General features: G+C 37.4%; 1 protein-coding gene across 1 annotated transcript in view; it reads right to left on the minus strand.

The window, feature by feature from the left end:
* The window catches only part of MAN1A1 (mannosidase alpha class 1A member 1), a 191747-nt gene that overhangs the window by 32229 nt on the left and 139095 nt on the right, over positions 1 to 20423 (minus strand). Inside the window, exons 6-7 of the mRNA XM_075202996.1 lie at positions 3426 to 3549; positions 1639 to 1732 (exon numbers count right to left, since the gene is read on the minus strand). Of these exons, the coding sequence (XP_075059097.1) occupies positions 1639 to 1732; positions 3426 to 3549 (218 nt within the window). The remainder of the gene's footprint in view (positions 1 to 1638; positions 1733 to 3425; positions 3550 to 20423) is intronic.

Below are 20423 nucleotides of genomic sequence, written 5' to 3' on the forward strand. Positions count from 1 at the left end.
ATTTCCCAAAATTGAATAAAACTCTGGTTTCCCTTCAGCAGCAAAGATAACAGTGACAGGTAGGCAAAGTATAGGTTGTGGCAGAGGACAAGGTGAGATAATTAATATTAAGATAGTGGGGGGAGCCAGGGTGGAGAAGAGCCCTGTGGAGGACAGATATTCCCCCCTCTGTCCTCCACAGGGTTGACCCTAGGGAGATCCTTAGCTACACACAATTCAACTCCAAGAGCTCAGACTCAGAGATCAATGGGCTCACCATGGAGAGCAGGATCAACAACAGTATACACTGCTTCATGCTACTCACATTACTAGTGCAAGGACACCATCTTTCATATAACCGGCAGCTACTCATAACCGCAGTCAGGACTTAACTGCACCAGTAGGTCAAACAGTCAGGTTAGATCATCTGATTGATTGCCTATAGCAACCAATCAGATTCTAGCTGTCAATTTGCAAATGCACTAAAGTGAAAGCTAGAATCTGATTGGTTGCTATAGGCAACATCTCCACTTTTTCAAACCCGCAGTTTAGTAAATATACCCCTAAAAGCCTTCTTGCCTCCAGAATGTATTTTTAAGTTGCCCAGCCCTAGACTAGTTCAATATGCACAAATTTATTACATAATGATGTGTGTTATTTATACTGGTGAATGAACAACACCTTCTACAACTAACTGGCATGTAACAAATAAGAAAACAATTCAATATAAATGGTTTAAGATTTGCATTAAACAGAGATTTCAATATTTAAAATAAAATTTAAAAATCCAGTACAACAATCTGAAAAAATGTCAACTGGCTTTAGGCTGCTAAAGTTATTACATATGTGATATTTTACACTACATCCTTGCAAACTGAACCACCCCCCCCCCTTCATCACTAACCTCATTAACCAGTGCAATAAATCATCCGTAATGCCACCATTTTTTATCATTATCAATCTCCCTTATTAACCTGCCACAATTTCATTAACTCACTAGATCATTAACCACATTCTTTATTATTAGCCACTCTATTATGAACGCCTTCCCCCTCAGCTGTGACTCTGCATTGACACAGAGGGGAACTGATCATGCTTCAGATGCCCTCTGAAAATTATCATGCACCTTGCTTGATCACAGATGAACTGATCTTTGGACAGCTCCCCTCTAAACAAGTTTACATTTGGCGCTCCAGAATGCCAGACCTTGCACACGGCATTCTGGGGATTCAATTAGGTGCCGATATCAGGGGTCAGAGTAGAGAGAATTACAGAGCTCTCTCCTGCAGCATACACTGAGCCCTCTCCTCCGAGTGCAGCATGACTAAGCAGTGCATGGAGGAGAAGCAAATCTGTTCTGATCCACACAAGGCACGGCTCAAAGTGTGATACTACGGTATGATTCAGCACATCAACCTGGAACATTACAATCAAGTCTTGTCAAGTACATGAAGCTCAGGGGTCGATATCTAATGTGACTAGATTTAAAGGACCGTTAATAGAATAATAAAACTAATTACAATATTAATAATAAAATATATTCCATTATGCTACGAAACTAAAAAACCTAGCCATCCTGAAAAAAAGAGTTTTAGTAATTCAGTGAACTTATAAAACTACTTTTATAAACTAATTTAACCAAGAAACAAATACACTTACGTTGTCCCCATTGGCCGCTGTTTGGATTCAGGTAGTTGGGATAAAGCCCTTGTGGTTTATCCAATCGGTTTAACACTTTTCGAATATTCAAAACCTAAAATAAGCATATGCAATTTACATTTCTGATGCAATTAAATCCATTATTCACCCTGTGAATGGCAAGGTGAGTAATACTGCCAGTCAGGAGAGGGTACAATAAATAGCTACAACACAAAGTTGTAAACAAAGTGCAACTTTTATGGAAAAACAGCGTGTATTAGGGGGTGAATGCCATTAAAATCACAAGTGACCGAGGACTGCTGCTGCTCCGAAGCATATTATGTCAGGACTGCTTCAGATGAACATTATGCATAATTTTGGATATGTCAGTAAAGATCTATAAACAATGCAAGACCAAAAAAAAAACAAAAACCCAAAACACAACAACATCACAAAATATAGAAAACCTAATATAAATTGCCATATATAAAATAATTAATTTGAATATTCACAATGAGATATTTAAAAGTTTAAAAAGCTTCTCTGAATGTCTCATGTGTGAGTCTACAAGTAAAGTGGCCCCGATTTCCAGGGGGATATTATCTGAAGGTATAAGAAATTTTATGAGAAATATTTCTGCGAGTTTTGTGAATGTTAACATGTATAAGTCTGTGTGTATTTGCATTTGGGTTTCTGTATGTTCATGCATGTATTTATCTATATATTAATTTCTGTGAATGTATGTATGAGTGTTAGCTGTGTATCAGTATGTGTCTATACAACCTGGGTATCATAGTCTTATGTTACTGATGGCAGAAATAATGTACCCCTAAACTAATTAAGGATATTAGGAGTCACCTGCATGAAAGCATTTGGCTACACATGGTTGGAGGCAATTTGTTTATGTAACCGTCAAAGAAATGCACTGCAAGGCTAATTATACTATGTCATTCCAAAGGTGGTGATGGAAAATTCACTAAATTGATTTTAAAAAAGGATTGGAAGTCCTTCTTACAAGAAATTTTATTCCTAGACATAACCAGTTATTTACACAGGTGGGGTGATTAATACAGGTAATAAATCTGATTGCCTGGATTTTTCACCCTTGGAAGATTAGATTGACATTTGCCTGCTGGAGGCTTTGTTTTGTCTTCCTTTGGATCCGCACAGCTATATAACAGAAAAAAAAATTAAACTTTGTTCTTAGCTTTAAAGGTAAAATGCCAAATATATTATCTGTATATTACTGTGCAGTCATATCAGTGTTAAAGTGAAAGAAAAGGCCCCCAAAATAATACTGCAGAAGAGTCACAAAAAAACACAAAATACAAAAAAAAGGACATGTGCAGAGAGGCTACAAACTAAATGCTAATATTATCCTGTTGGTTTGCTAGTCAAATAGTCTACATCATTCATTAATCAAGGTGTGCTAGCATGCTGTTTGTATATTACAAATCTCAGCAGGCACTAGGCTTTCCAATTGTCAACACACTGTTATTTTGTATTCATCTTCAGAGTTGTAGCAAAGTGTTATTCAGGTAAAAGACAGGCATTTCCCAGGAAATTCCAACAAGATATCAGAGGAAAATTACATATTTTTAAAAAACAAACAAACAAAACCTTAACAGAGGAGCTGAAATTTGGTGTGATGTTAAGTAATCATCTCCTCTATAGAACCGTGAAGAGAAATTTTACAAAACCCAGTATGAACACTGTTATGGGCTTTACTCGTTGATGCTCCCTTTTTTGTGTTTTTGTTGCAATTTAGCATGCTTCAGCATTTCTTAAATTAGGCATAATTTACAAACCTTTTCAGCAAACACTGGGTTTCCAGACACTTGCGTTAAATGGATAAACTCCAAATGTAAGGTTCCGAACTCAGCCAGGATACTGCTGCCACCTGAAGCCCACGGCCAATTTCGTCCAATGCCACTGAATAAAAACAAAAAGGGAACTATACAGTTAGAAGTATAAAAATACATAAACTCATGCCACATAACATGAAACAAGGACTTCTGGATACCAAGCATATAAAGTGTATTACAACTACATGCGGTAAATATTAGTAAGGCTTCAGATGTAACTTTATTGTTAAAAAATAATGTCTGTTTAACATGAGAAATAAGCTGGAATCCAATTGTCCTGTCAGAATCTCACGTTACAGTACACTACTAAAACATCAATGACTTTTGCTCACACCTCAGGGGTGTAAACAAAAATCCGTGATTTTCACTTACTGTAATATACGAAGTGAGCACAAGCCCAAATCAAGTGAGGCTCAGGCAGGACTCAGACGTGAGCCAGTCAGTGAAATCTAAAAGCTAGCAGGATAGTTAATGAGGCCAGGGAAGATATACATATATTCATTCAAAATGAGTTTTTATGTGTATTGGCCATCTGGTATTTGCCCACTCTGAATACAGATCAACAGCTTTGATGATAGAATATGATAAATAGTGAAAGATACGCAGCTCCTAGTACTTGGATAGATCTGTGCTTCAAGAATACTGGTACAAATCCCTACATATACAAAAGATGAAAATGGATCACATAAGCAAATCTGGCTACAAAAAATACCTTTTCCGCATAATTCGATTTCTATACAAGTATATTATATTTACTTGCTTCGCCAGCAATGATCCATGTTTTATAAGTGCAAATAAAGGGCTACACTTGTGTTAATAAATATACATTACAAACATTTTGACTAAAAATCTGATGCTTGCAACTTTTCTATGAAGCTTTTGTGAGTAAGCATCGCAATGGTGTTATTCTTGAAAATTCAGTCCTAATACAAAAGACCAGCAACAATACCACAGTAGTCAATGTCTTCATTTTATGTTATCAAAAAGGACCCTGCTGATCACATGCGTACTAGTATATAATTTCACAATGATGCAACTGCTTTGTATGATAACAGAACAAAAGCTTGATTACAGTATTTTGCTACTGATCTGCTCTTATAAACTCATTCTTACAGAACTGGGAAATGGGCCAATTTAAATTACATAAAATATTCAGAATAGCTTATAACATATCACTTGTTGCTTTGAATGCAGTTGATGTATTCCAATGAACCTCTGCAAAGCTCTAAAGTCTAATTTCAGACTTACATCCAAAACGAAAACTACTTGATGAGAAACATCTATGATGACAAAGTCTGAACACACCAGAGATTATAGCACCTGCTGATTCAGTTCAGAATACTGTGAAACACAGGAAAAAGGTAAATGTTCCAAAATCATTCATTAATATGAGGCGTTATTCCTGATATGTTTAATTTGTTCTGAATTTGACCAAATGTACCATTATGGATCTTTATTGCAGTTATAACCATGGTGTAAGGCTATGAAGGAAATATTATGGTAAAAATAAAAAAATAAGTTCTTCCGAATCCTGGGAGCCACATAATAGCATATAAGCTTAAAAACAAACAAAAAAAACCAATGTCAGACACATGGAACGCATGCATATTAAATCATTTCTTGATTTAAGAACAACAGGACAAATGCTAAACAGAGTTGAAACAAAAAAATGTATAGTTTATCTGTTCATTATCATAACATTTGAAGGTAAAAAAAAATTGATAAATTTAATCATATACAACAATAAACAATCCAAAAGGTGAGCCTCTCTCCACAGAACTCAAGCATCACCATCAAGGAATTATAACCAGCAATGCCCACCCAAAGGATTCATCCACTAGCAACACCCCACCCAACAAAACAAGGAAGGTAATCACCAGAAACTCCACCGTCACACAAACCAACAACACCAAACACAGCAACACTGCTCTCCTCTGTGCCACAGAATATTCCAGTACATCGTAACCTACGGAACCAGAACCCTTGTTCCTTCTGTTAAGCTGGGTACACACTACACTGTTTTCATCCAATAATCGGCTCAAACAGCCGACATACGACCGATGGTTTAAAAGTCGGGTCAGTGTGTGCAGTGACACGATGGTCGAAAGTCTGCCCAAATGGACGATTATCGCCTCATTTGGTTGGTCGTACCGTTTAATATTTTCGGTCCAATCTCGTTTCCGCTGTGCAGTGTGTATAAACTTCCGACCGATCCACAACAGTGAGTATGAAATTACAGTCATTGCTCACGACAACATGGCTCTAAAAAGTCGCTAAAGGGACGTCCGCTCTTCCCTTTATCGTCCTAAACAAGGCTAGTGTGTATGCAGTCCATGGACCGAGCGATCGGATCATCGATCGCATGTAAAATCGCTCTGCATAAAAAGTTGGTCGGAATTTCTGTAGTGTGTACCCAGCAACCACCTCATCAGATTCCCCAATCGCAAGCACAGACAACCAGGGTAAACAAAGACCCCCACCCCCTCTCTTACAACAATAAACAAAACAAACTTTATTGTGTAGTCAGTTATGTCAAGATTGGATCTCATTGTGTGCTAATGCTAACTACAAACTTGCCAACCCTGCTGCTCGGCATGGACAACTGGATCAATTTCTAATACTGCCACCAACATGGGTGACCAAATTTAGCATACCGGCCACTCAACCCTCAGAATGGGTCCCATTGTGGTAATGCACAGTCTTACGGTGATCATCTGCCAAGTCCATTAAAAATATGCCAGAAAAACATGCTTGAACACCATCAGACGTGGAAACGTCTCAAAACGCAAGACCAAGGGGGAGATTCAATTAGCCACAGCTTGTGGCTATGGTTATGCACGCATTACTATCAATTACGGAAATTAACATTTAAGAAGAAAAAAAAGAACGAATATCTTTATAAAAACATAATGCGGTAACATCATGTGATGATACTGTGGCACTTTGCCACAATTGGATCTCTTCCCTCAGTCATAAAAGCCATGAAGTTCTGCCCAATCTCTTCTTGTCTGTCCTTTGATCAAATGACATAGCAAAGAGTGTGTAATGACGGAGGGGCTTTATGCTATGTTGTGGCGTGCCTCTTATTGTATGATCTTGTCAAACATATGGCAATATTAAAAAAAAACTAATGAATTAGAAATGGTAGATAGAATGATGCTAAGAAATGAATGCTAGTGTACACTAATAGACGCAGGCTCGAACATTTACAAGTAAATGCTGTTAAACCACAGACCGGTTAATACCATAATGATTGTAGTACAAAGGCAAGCTTTTAGGTGCTCTATGGGCAGCTTCAATTAGCCGCGATGTTCCCAAGAACATCACGGCTATGTATTTTTGTGGGTAGAACGGTAAAGACATATGCTCATTTTGCTTGGACCACTATGGGGTGCAAGGAAAAATCAGCGGAAATTTCACTAAACAAAAAAAAACGCAGTGTCTTTTCGCAGCCGTTCTGATGACACTTTTGAGCGTTTTTTTTACCAATTGAATCTCCCACTTAGATACTTTGTACAAGTGAGGATAATATATTGGAGGACCAAGAAATAATTTATAAATGCATAGTCCTTAGCTTGTTATGCAAGAACAGCTGAGTTAATAATATACTAGAACTTCTCAAGGGGGGGCTTACACTACACCGCAGCGTGCTTCTCATATGTTCTCCTCAAATGTGTCAATATTAATAAAGTATATGAATCATTAATGGCTGCTGAAAGAATGATGCTAATAATATAATGGCAGTGTATATCAAGACACATAGTACGGATCTCTCACAGGTGAACATACCACTTAGCTTCAGACAGGAGAGGAGAGAACTGTAACAATAGAAGTATACAGGCCAGCATATACTTAGTGAGGAAAATATTGTATTGAGGAATCAAAGAACAATTACATTTGAATTAAGATAATCCCCAGCTAATGAAAATTTTGGATATCAATTCATTATACAAGTATTGCTGAGCCAAAATATAATAGACCTTATGAAGATTTCATAGAAAAACTATACATTTCTAATATATGTATTGGAATAAGATCTGGATAAAACACAGGCCTGAGAATGGAGACTAAATTATCTCACTCACCACATGAACTACCTTTGAGAACTGAAAACTCACAAATTAAATAGAGGCGTTCTATTATTGACAATATACATAGGGACCGAGAATCTCACATGTATAAGTTACTTTATATAGGGACTGACTGTAGGAGAATAATGTTGGTTTGTTTTGAGAATTTATAACTGGTAAGAAACCACCTTAATTACCTTGGCTGTCTACAATATTATTTTAAATACCTGTGCAGACAGTGAGCACAGTGATATGGCTTCAATTATTGTCTATTCTAACCAATCACTGTTTGGGTCACACTCTTGATAAAATGCATTGGAGTGGTTTGTTTCTGGGTTAAAATGTGGGGGAATTGAGAGGTACTTGAGATATGCTTAGGGAAATTAACCCAGCAATATATGTGAGTCAATTTGTGACATATAGGCATGACCTTGCAATAACAAAAACTCCCAATGCACTATTAAGTATGACTAATAATTATTAGTCTGGAGTTTCTTGGAAATATTTTACACTAAGGATATTCAATTGCTGGTGATGTGCCACACAGACATCATCACGAAGTCCATCAGCGCATAGACCAGAGATCCCTACTGTAATGACTGGCATTGTTCTGCGCCCCTCTATGGGGGTGAGGAAAAATGACTGGAGATTACCGACATAACATTGGCGCAATGTGTCTCCGTGGACGTTTTGGAGATACATCACGCTAAATTGAAACTCCCATAAAGGAATTAAATATAACAACTTGCATAATGATAAACACAATTATAGTAACTCCATACACGAGATTGAAGATAAGTATACAATTTTGATCAATTTATTAGATATGTAACCATTGAAATTATTTTAATATGCAGACTTCTTGCCGCCATTAACATAAATCTGAAAGTTACAGAGAATTGGTAAATAAAATTGACAAATCATGGTTTTAAATCTTATTCTTTTCACTGATCACTATCTCTCCTCATGGTTTTAATATTTTGCCACATTTAGCAATAGGTGGCACTGTAAGAAGTAATAGATTATGAATTTTAATACATACCAATAAAATTGAATTTAGGTATATAGTCTAAGAATGCCGTCTACAGGAATATTTTTGAGGTTTCTTGTGTTTTCAAACTCTTCTTGGGAAATTATTTTGCTCCCACATAAATCTATGTAACTATATAAGGAGATGCTGCAACAAATTATGACGGTACTCACTAGCACACCTAGAAAATGCCCCCCACACGGGTGACAATATAATTATTTTCATATCACAGTTCTTAATTTTTCTGTTGCTTTATTATGGTAATAGAAGAGTAAAAATTTGCTCGAGTAACCTTATTTGTTGTGGATATAAATATATATGTAGCCATCTTGTTTAAAGGAAGACTTCCTAATGAAATGAGTAATGATTACATTTATTAATGTAAATTTACACACATGCTGTAAAGGACCCTTCATTTAAGTATTTATTATAGTAATAGCTACCAGTGCTAGTATAAGTGTAAAATGTTTTCTGGTTAACTGACATTTCATTTTACCATTAAGATCAATATGGCAACTCCTGCTCATAATGCAGAAAAAAAAAAAAGTTTGTTGGCAGAGAATAGCTTTGCCATCTACTATTTTATAATTGTATGTCTATTCAGATTCACAGTACTCCAATGGATATGTAATATACTGTGAAGTTTCAACATAAACAGGTCTGCAACATTTGACACAAACTTAAAAGTGAAAATAAAGTAGCTGTTTTCTAAAAGACTCACTAAAAAACAAAACAAAAACAGAAGCTGACAACCAAAATGTCACTAATTTCAGAGAAGATTCTATTGGAATTTCTTGTTACTGGAAGCGTTTTGTATTTCCAGTAGTGGCCAACTGCTCAAGTTTTCTCCTATATTAGCAGGGCTGGTTTTACCAATAAGTGGCCTAGGGTACACCTAACACATTGAATGAGTGTCACTTATCCAGCGTTCTTAAGGCCTCCGTAGGGCGCACCAACACGGCTGCTGATATGAACGAGAGGCAGCCAGCAGCTTCTTCTATGTGAAGCTAGAGTCTGCTGCAACTCCACGTCAGTGTTATGCTGAGAGGCAGATTCAATTCGGCTCGAGGTGACACAATGTGTCTCTGGAACAGTCACACATCGCGCCTGTTTTCGCTCATCATCCTTTGTGTATCAGAGATGCAAGGAAAAATTAGCTGAGATTTCTGTACTGTATTAGCTGGAAAAGTGCTTTCCAAAGGCTTTATAAATGCAATGTCAATCATCAATCTCTGTCATGAAATAGGTACTTATGTGTTTGTGAATGTTACAAAGTAATATTTTTAGAAGATTACAATTTTCTTTTTTATAGGTTTAATGGTCCTTTAAGTATACTTTGCCTATGCATGCACAACACTGCTGATTCTGACATTACCATCAGGAAAGCCAATACATCACGTCTTTTTCATGGAAGAATCTGTAATTAAATTCAAAAGCCATCAAGAGGCAATAGATTATTGTACAATAATGGAAGTTTCATGTCTTATGAACTTGCCATTCAGATTTACTGAATTGAGACTTTGGTCAGAAGGAGCAAATGACGACATTAGAAATATGGAGACTTCTTGTTTCTTACAAAAATTGTCGGTGACCAAATTGTAATTGTTTATCGATTGCAACTATATATCTTCTGGCGACTGCTTTGCATTTCAGATATGGCGTTTCTAACAGAATGGTTTATTTAATGTTACCAACAGCAAGGCAAGGTAAATATATAGATAGACACTAATCACCAATACTATAAATTAGTAAACTAAATCGCTGTGGCAAAGGCTACTCATCAACTCTATAGGGGCTAATGCAGAGTGAGAACTATGCACAGGGTAATTACATGCAAGATGCAGCAAATTGGCAAACACTGAAAATTGGACACACATATAAGCCCATACAGATTGCCACTTACACCTGCTTGTGCCTGGATAGGTGGGATGGGAGCCTTCTAAAATAGGCAGAGTACAGTAACGGAGTGCTCGCACATTTGGGAATGGAAGCAGACAGGGACAAAGATGCATATGTGCCCGAGATATTTGCGGGAGGTCATGGATAGGTGCAAACAGTGGATGATTATGATGACAGTCCCCAGCACTAGTGAACCACTTGTGATTGGCTGCAAAAGCTCCACTTACATGCCTGAGACACAAAGAAACCACCAGGCAGTGTCATATGCTTTTGTGAGCATGCTTAAGAAAAACATTTTTTTTGTAGACAAGACAGGAAGTTGATTCTACTGTAATAGAGAGGTTTTAGTAGTTCTATTAATGCCTAATAGTGAATGCGTTTGTGACAAATAAATGATAAAAAAACATGTGCACAAGTGGGGCGTAAGTATATGTGACATATGCCTAGTGTAAACCCAACACAAATGGTACTGATGCAGACCAACTTGCATCTTAAGATAGTTATGCTTTGAATATGGTTAAATTGTGACTTTTAATGAAAGCAAATTGCACCTGCGATCAGCATTCTGTGTTCTGCAGACTCACTAAAAGCAGAGGAGAGTGCAAAATGGTGCTTTGATGATACTGTACTGGACAGACTGGCAATAGGAAACACGCTGTGGTTTATCTATTTATATTTCCACTGATACATAAGAGGTCTTTATAAAAATCTGAGCAGTTCATTTTCTCAGCCACTGTATATGGCTTCTGGTAATTATATGGAGTATAGATTGTCCTATAAATGTAGTGTCTGCGCTAGTTGGGAGTAGTATCACTTTATTTACAAACATGTTTAACCATAATAGCATCAAGTGGCGGTTTGCATTATTATTTAAGCTGTCGCAATTTAATGAATCAGTAATATATTCTAATAATTATTACATAAATGTCAACAGATTGACAATGTAATTGATTTGGTAAAGCTTGCAACAGTTTTGTAAATATAGTGACAGCATGAAAAATGCCACCTGTGCGCCATAGCGAAATAGCAATGGGACACACAGAGTGATTAGATAACAAGAGGCTTCAAATGCAGTAATGTGCTCAGTGAATCATTTGGGGTCTATCTGTACAAACAGTATCTCTACCATATAAGACTCCTAGCAGAGACAGACTGCATGGCACCTGCAAACTGTATTACATCATTTTATATGCAGTACTGCATAAAGTGGAACACACCACAGTTAAAACATTTTTCATAACCTACAATTATTGATAAGGGTTTATTTATACAAGCTGAATATCCTTGTGTTAATAAACACTGGCAGTGGCCTGGCAAGTCTTTGCCTGAGGCCCCAAAGTCTGTGCCCAGCTCTGACTTATTCTCTAGGGATGTCAGATTGGCATGAGGGAAAAGTCAAAGTAGCATGAGGGCAGCAATGTAATGGCAAGTGGGAATTTCTAAGTGGCACTTAATGGAATTTTGGAGCAAGCGAGGTAAATATGGGGGAATTTTGGGTTGAGTAATGTGGGAGTGCCAAGGTCTTTTTGGGACTGTTTTAAAGTCTTGGGGCTAGAGTTACTAAGCTGCAGGATTGAAAAAGAGTGGATGTTGCCTATAGCAACCAATCAGATTATTTAGTACATTCTACAAAATGACAGCTAGAATCTGATTGGTTGCTATAGGCAACATCCCCACTTTTTCAAACCCGCAGCTTAGTAAATCTAGACTCTGAAATCAAGGGTAATGTGCAGCCCTCTTGAAGGCTTCAGGTAGGGTTACCTATCACTGCAGTGGAAAGTACATGAAATGCACATTTTGCAAGATTCTTGCATCATGAAACTTTATTTACGAGACCTATATTTTTAATAATGATTTCATATGTATGCTGACACTGATGGCCAACAGAACCAGTGTCACATTTGACAACACATGTATGTGGCTAAATTAGACAAGATCCAGCTCTTTGGGATGCAGAAGATGAATGGAAACCACACAGCCTGATAGTAGTCATCAAACCACATTTAAAAACAGTAATTTCATCACTTCTATTTTATCACGCGGCATGCTTTGAAGCTACACTATGTAATACTGCGGAAGCTCACAAATAATGCAGCCTGTTAGGCCATCTTAACTTAAAAAAAGAGAGAAAAGTAAAAGACAAATCAACAAGTTCCCAAGTTATGGAATTACCACCAGCCTACTCGGACGCAAGTCACTAAACCTAAAATATAACTGTAACCATTTTAAAAAAAAACAACACAATCTCAAGCTCTAATATAAGTTGTTACACTATGTAGGTGACATTAAATCTGGCATTTAGGACTTCTGCTTTGCTGTGACATTTTAATGACCTATGGTACCCTGAGAAGATAAGAGCTCCCACGTTGTATGTATGTATCTTTGCCATCTACATTACCATCAGATATTTATCAGTCATTTTAAACTTCCCTATACAGTGTCCTTCAATAGTCTTGACAGTTTTAAAAGATATTTAACTCATATATTTAACTTACATTTTAGGTTTGGTGGTACATTGTTTAACATTCCATAGAAAAATACACCTTTAATTAGCTAACTGACTCCATCTCTAAGAATATGCAAAAGGAATATCCCCTGTCGAGAAGTTATACTGCTGCATTAATTGCGACAAAAATAAGCAAATTATTTCAGTAGGAAAATGAGTGATTTCATGAAATCTGTGTGATAAAACTTGTTAAACTCGAACCGACAAAAAAAAAAAAAAAAAAAAAAAGCTGCAGAGCATTTTTAGAGTCATCTTCCAGCTGTGAGCTAGTTAGGGCTGCAATCGTTAACAATTCCCAGTTATTTACGTTGTTCAGCATCAAAAGTGTCATTGTGGAATGCAAATTTGTAGCATTAAGAAAGTTTATTACATCGAAGGTGAAAACTCACCAATCACAACCTTATGAAGTCTGGGAATGCTAAGCAGTTTTGAGTATTATGAATATTTAAAAGGTGCAATCTCAGATGATGATTTTTTTTTTTTTTTTTAAACAGCCAGAAGTGTACCACCAACATGAAGGCTATCACAAGGGGCTCATGACCCCACACACATGCCAAAGTAGTTATTGCAGACTAGGTCTTTGGACCCGCCACTCTATTGTGGACCACAAATAATCAGATTGGCCCAAATGGCAACATCTGACTAAAAATATCAAGAATGACTATACTGACATGTATTTTACTTGCATAGGGCTAAGGCTGTACACTCAAAGTACATGTTCAAAGTATCTGTTCCGAAACATTTTATGATTAGATGACAAGGAAATCTAGGACATGGATCACGCGCTGATGATCCTGGAAAAGGAAATGTTTTATTTTGAATAAGTCATAGCTAGCATGCACAATGGTTACTAATAAATTAAAGCAATTCATTATAAACAGAAACACAAAGCCTGTTTCTGTATAAAAATCCCAGTAAAACAGCATGGTGTGCCTCCTAGTAAACTCAAGAGGAGTTCTAGCATTGCATAATCACCAATATGTGAAAGCCTGGGGCTGTGTAACCTTCATAATGTATAAGCCAAACTGATAAATGTTCACACACTAAAATATAGCTCAATTTTAACAGAAGTAATTATTATGTATAATGTGCTTGAGAAATATACATTCTCCATTAACTACTTCACTGCTTCATGGGTCTAGACCTGCATTCCATATTAATAGAAATAAATTAAATTAGATACATTTTAAACACTGTCAATAAAAAATAGGCTACATACAAATATATACTGAGCAGGCTCCAACGCCAGAAATTTTGAAAAAGGCAAATAATTGCAGCCTCTTGATGACACGGTCATACACACATACACAGATACAATCGCCAAATGTTTCCTTCTACAGTCACTATGAAGATAACTGCTCAAAAGTTTAATTGGGTGCGGAAAGATGGGGGGCGGGGGGCTTAACAGGCACTTTTTAAGTTTAATATGAGCATCCTTTAGGCAATGTGCTTCACACTCTTTAAATTAATTAAATGTGTAAAAGTGAAGAAAATCATTGGAAAAAGTTCAGCCAGTACAATTAAGACCACTCTGTATGTGCAAAAAGAAAATTTATTGTGGCGCTCTAACAAAAACGATATACAAATCACAGTGTCAGCATATACATAAGGAGGAGAATTTGGTGCACAATATCGCTACATTGGGATAAGCTCAACTGCCAACTTCAAGGCATCTCCTGTAGGTGCATCCTTAGCAACTGAACAAAAGTATATTCAGGATGTCACAATTAAAAACTTCCCTGAGCCTCCATTTCCAAAATGCCTTGTCGTTGGCAGGTGAGCACATCCTAATATAGATATATTGATCACAACATTCTCCTGCATATGTATATGATGACACATAGTGATTTGTATATTGTTTGTTAAAGAGTGACAGACCATATTTTATGTTGTTTTCCTCAAACTATAGAAAGACTATTATCCGGAATACCTTATATTCCAAACATTCTGGATAATATATCCCACCCCACCTGTATATAATCATTCACTAGTACATTGCAATATACTATATTTATATATAAATACTTAAAAATAGCCCTTCCCTCATTAATTTATTAAACCTGCAACTGTTTTTATGTCCATGTGAGTGGACTATTGGATCAACTGTATAAGTGTAACTAACAGTAGCTGCAAGAGTCTAACATTGGAGATAGTGGTTTGTCTATGGGTAAACACACACCACCTTACTAAACATATTCACCTAATGATTTCCAGGCAGGTTTCCCACACCACTTTGCTGTAAGCAGTCTCGTCTTTTGTTTAGAAGACGGTAGCGTTTCTCCTAAAGCAGTAAACTGTGACTGTTGTGCATACTATGTTTTTCTGTTGTTGCCAGTTTAACGCAATGAAATGCATATCTGTGCTTCATACAAAAAAATATAACTATGTGGTTCCCAAACTGTCTGCCATGGCTCCCTGGGGTGCCTCAGCGATCTCACAGGGGTACCGCAGACAGGGCTGGTGGTAAGCAAGACGGGCGACTACTTGGTAATTATTTTGGCTTAGGGGTGCCTTGAAAAAATTATTTAGACCCTAAGGGTGCCTCGAACTGAGAAAGTTTGGGATCCACAGAACTAACAAAATCAATGTACACTCATGCCAATACATGCCATATTCTATTTAGATCACAATTGTTTTGCAATTGCAAAACACATGAATATAGGGTGAACAAGCTGTTAATTGCTGTCACAGTAAATGATTACTGCAGATCTTACAACATAACCACATTGAGGGTATACTATCAACAGCCTTAAGCATTAGTCAAATGCGGTTGGGTTTTTATGCTGAAGACGGACGCAATTATTGGGGCTAACCGGAAATTCTAATTAAAATCACTTGTATCTGTAATTAAAAATGAAATGTAATTCATTTTAGGGTAGCATTTTCACTACTAAACACAGTGTTTCAAATTACACCCAGTAATGTACTGACCTTGAGGCATTCAGAACTGCTAGATTTACAGAAAACAATTAAGGCAATGTTGGTAGGAAATGTGTTTTTTTTAAGATGGCTAATAATGGATGTTTCAAGAGTTTTGAGGACAAACGCGATTAGAAATGCGTAAAATTGAGCAAAGCAAAGTGAAACATTCATTTAAAAACTGGCTTATTTAATAGCATTGCTTACATAACTGCCAACTTGTCTGCCAATGCCAATTTATAATGTTCTCAAGTGGTTCAAAATTAAATTTGGCTGCTGGTTTGAACTAAATTGCAAATAGAAATCTAAACCCTAACATTGGATTAGTTGGGATATTTTGGTATATATTTAAAAATTATACAGAAACATATATTCTAAAAACAATGCAAGTCCTATAGCAGTGCCTAAGAGTGTTTTGTCCTAAAAGATATTGCTTGACAGAATTCATCTAGTGACAATATTACCATTTTGTGCACCTAAAGAAATAACTTTAAACACAGATTGTTCTTACCCAACATAATCACAAGACACCATCAGGGAACAATGCATGTAAATGTCTAAAGACATGATGTAATATGCATGCACAACATTACGTCATGCCTAAAACCGCACTCTGAAAGTAACAGGCCTATTTGCATATTTCTTTTCATTGATGTTTTCACCTTTTTGAAGGAGTGGACTAATGATTTAATAAGATGGTCATCCTTTAAGAGATCACAGAGTATTTTCTAACCACACCTGTCACTGACCATTACTCCAAGATGACATCTAGTCATAAAATTAAAAGAAGTGTACCCTGGTACATAGACACACTATAAAGATAACTAGGCTTATATAAGTCTTATATAAAAGGTAGCTCACAATTTGCGAAATCCGAATCATGCTTTGTAAATGGCAGTTTAAATTTATTGGGTTCTTCATTTCAAATGATTTGACCAATTTCACCTTACTTTTTAACATTCATTTCTTAACCTTGTTTTCATACTTGAAAAAGAAGAAACATTTAGCAGAAATACTCTAAATGGCCGTTTTTATTTGTGGACAGGGATTCTCTGATTTTAAATACTGGGATAAACCAGAATTCCAGGTATTCCGTCCCAAGTTAAACCAACAAAAGGAAAGTGGGAAAAGGGACAGACCCATAATGAGAAGAATAATAATGTCTCTGCTTCGCATAATGGCTTTGAAATGTTAACTTCCAATACCTCAAAATGCTACTTCACTAATGCTCTACTTTAGTTCTATTACCGTACAAAGAAAGAGTATATTGCCAACATGCCAAAAGACCACCACAAATGCTAAGCTTAAATATAGCAAGACAGTGTAAAATAATACTTCAAATATAACTCTAAAAATTTCAATTCACCTTAAAATGCAAAAATATGTGGTCCATGACAGACCTGCAAGCAATAAATGATGGGGTAGAAGATTTGTATGCAAAACTACAAAAAAGGTCTAATTTGTAATTCTGTCATGCAGTTATTCCATCAGGACCTTTTCATACGGCCAACTCACCCCTTTAATAATAAAGTTTCTCTCTCCTATGGGGTACTCTCCTTCAGCCACACTCCCAGACCAGGAAACAGACAAGGTGGTGGAGTAGGTTTTCTACTTTCTCCAAGATGCACCTTCCAAGTCATACCCTCTAAACCCTCACTCAATCCTCTTCCTTTGAAGTCCACACTAACAGTATATTTTATTCTCTCCACTTTTGTGTTGTAATTTATCACCCCATAGGTCCAGTTTCACAATTCTGTGTGGCCTGGCTCACTTATTTCCTATCCTTTGACCTGCCTACTCACATACTAAGAGATTACAACATTCCCATTGATAATCCAACTGACTTTTCTGCGAATAAACTTCTTTCACTTACTTCCTCCTTTGGTCTCTCCCAATGGACCTCATCCCCCACCTACTATGATGGGCACTCCCTTGACCTCGTCTTCTCTCGCTACTGCTCCATCTCTAGTTTCTCCAATTTAATCTTCCCATTCTCCAACTACAACCTCATTTCTTTTCCGCCTTACTTTACCTCATGCTCTCCCCCCTGCTCCCAAATCCATATGTACACAACGAAACCCAAGTACTCTTAACCCAATCCACTTCTCATTTTCCCTAAAACAACTACTTTCTCCAATAACTGCATTGCCCTGTCCTTACCAGGCTGCCTCTTTCTATAACAAAACACTCACTTCAGCCCTAGACAATGCAGCTCCAGCTACTACATACAGTCTCCGATGATCCAACAGACCTGCTACCTGCAAAAGTGCTCCAGCACTGTAGATCACCATTGGAGGAAATCTCATTCCTATCCCGATTTCCTACACTATAAATTCATCCTTTCATCTTTCAGTGCTGCCCTTTCAATTGCCAAGCAAACATTCTTCAAATCTCTAATATCCACCCAGTCTTCAAACCCATGTCCCCTCATTGCCACCTTCAACTCACTTCTCTGCACACCTGCACCTCCTCCCTTTCCTCTCTCACAGCCCATGATTTTGCCACTTATTTCAAAGACAATCAACACCATTCAACAAGATATTTCCTAATGCCAAATTCCACTCACTCCACCCACCTTTACCTACACTCCCCAATCTACTCTTTTATTTATCATTCTTTATTTATGAGGCGCCACAAAGGGTCCGCAGCGCTGTACATAGAGCATGGGGAAAGCAAAACAAAACAAAAAGCAGGACACAGCCTACAGGGCATAACAATAACAAAGTGCAGTAAACTATTAACCCAGTACAGTAGAGAACAAAACAGGACAAGGCATACAGGGCAGTAGAAATAAAGCGCAGTAAATAATCAATCCACTAGTACTAAGGAGACCTAAGTAGAGGGCAGGATACTAAGAAGTTAGAGAGTGGAAGAGGGAGAGAACTAAAGCAAACAAGGGGAGAGATGAACGTAAGCTTTACCTGTGCCCTAGAGTGAGGACGCAGTTAACAGGATTAGAGCCAGCCAGGTGAGAAGACAAGGTAGAAGACTGGTCGGTATTTGGACAGGATGGTGGGTTCAAGATTCGTTTTTTTATGGCTAGGTCAGACAAGTGCATTTTTAAAGGAAGATGGGAAGATACCAATGGAGAGGAATAAGTTGAAGAAGTGGGCAAGGTGTAAGCAGGCAGTAGGCAAGAGGAATTTAAGGAGGTGAGAGGGAATGGGATCAGGAGGGCGGGTAGATGGAGGGGAGGACGTGAGCAGAGAAAAACTTCCTCACCCAAGATGGGGCGGAAGGAGCACAAAGGATGATGGGCAGTGAGAGAAGTTGGAGACTTCTCGTTTCTGATAGAATCTATTTTGGTGGAGAAGGTGGAAAAAGTCTGTGGCAGTGATGGAGGGTGGAAGGGGGGAGAGAGAGTTAGCGAAGAGGCTCAGCCCCATTCGAAATCTCTGCACTCCTCTTCATCTCACCCTACGACCTGTCCCCTAGAAACCATCTCTCGATCCCGCCTTTCTCTCCAACCACCACCCTATTTCTCTTCTCCCCTTTGCCTCCAAACTACTTGAGCAATTAGTGTACAATCACCTGTCTCACTTTCTCTCCTGTCTTTCCATTCTTGTCTCTGCAATCAGGCTTCCGCCCACAATATTCCACTGAAACTGCTCTCACAAAAGTGATCAATGATCTACTTCCTGCAAAGTCTAAGGGTCATTTCTCCATACTCATTCTCCTGGACCTCTCTGCTTCCTTTGATACTAATGATCACCCTCTTCTCCTATACACCCTTCACTCCATTGGCCATTATGACAGTTCTTTCCTAGTTTACTTCCTACCTATCTCTATAAATCTACGATAAAGTTTGGGTTTTACATAAACCAGGCTGATTTTGACGTGTTCAATGTCAAATTTCTGTCTAACCTGTGCTCACTACTTTGTGAATGCAGTGTACAGGAACTTCAAATTGGAATTATTAAGTACTATACAGAAGATGCCAACAGTATAAATATGAATGTTCATTGTGAACCCCCCCCCCCCCCCCCCACAGATTGCAAAATGTCTTATTGTCTTGTATCTGTGGATGATCCAGCGTCACAATGAATGCTTGTGTATACCGCCAATGTGTTTTACATAGTGTTCAATGATCCCTATATGAAGTGCAAGTTATGCTGAGTTCACTCAGTGTGGTAATGCATCTCAGGCAGAGCATACCATGTTGGCGCTTATACCATGGGCACTTATAAAGTGCTTGCATCTTTAAGCTTTAAATTCCAACTTTAAACTTCTCTGTTTAGTAGTTTACTAAAGAAAATATTCTTACATTATCTCTTCATAAACATAAGTTATTAAAACAAAGAAAATGCCTTTAAAATACTGCATACAACTGAAAGCAAAAATATTAAAAGCAAATAATGTGTAATTTATCCCATTATAATAGCGAACTTAATGATTTCTATTTATAACGATACATGCAGTAATGTAAAAAGACAAACAATAAGTAGTTTTAAAGTATATTTCAATCATGCAATGTATTTATAGAACCGATATCTGCAGATCAGCGGTGCATCACATTT

Source organism: Mixophyes fleayi, chromosome 3, assembly GCF_038048845.1.
Source record: "Mixophyes fleayi isolate aMixFle1 chromosome 3, aMixFle1.hap1, whole genome shotgun sequence".
In the NCBI taxonomy this organism is placed as follows: Eukaryota; Metazoa; Chordata; class Amphibia; order Anura; family Limnodynastidae; genus Mixophyes; species Mixophyes fleayi.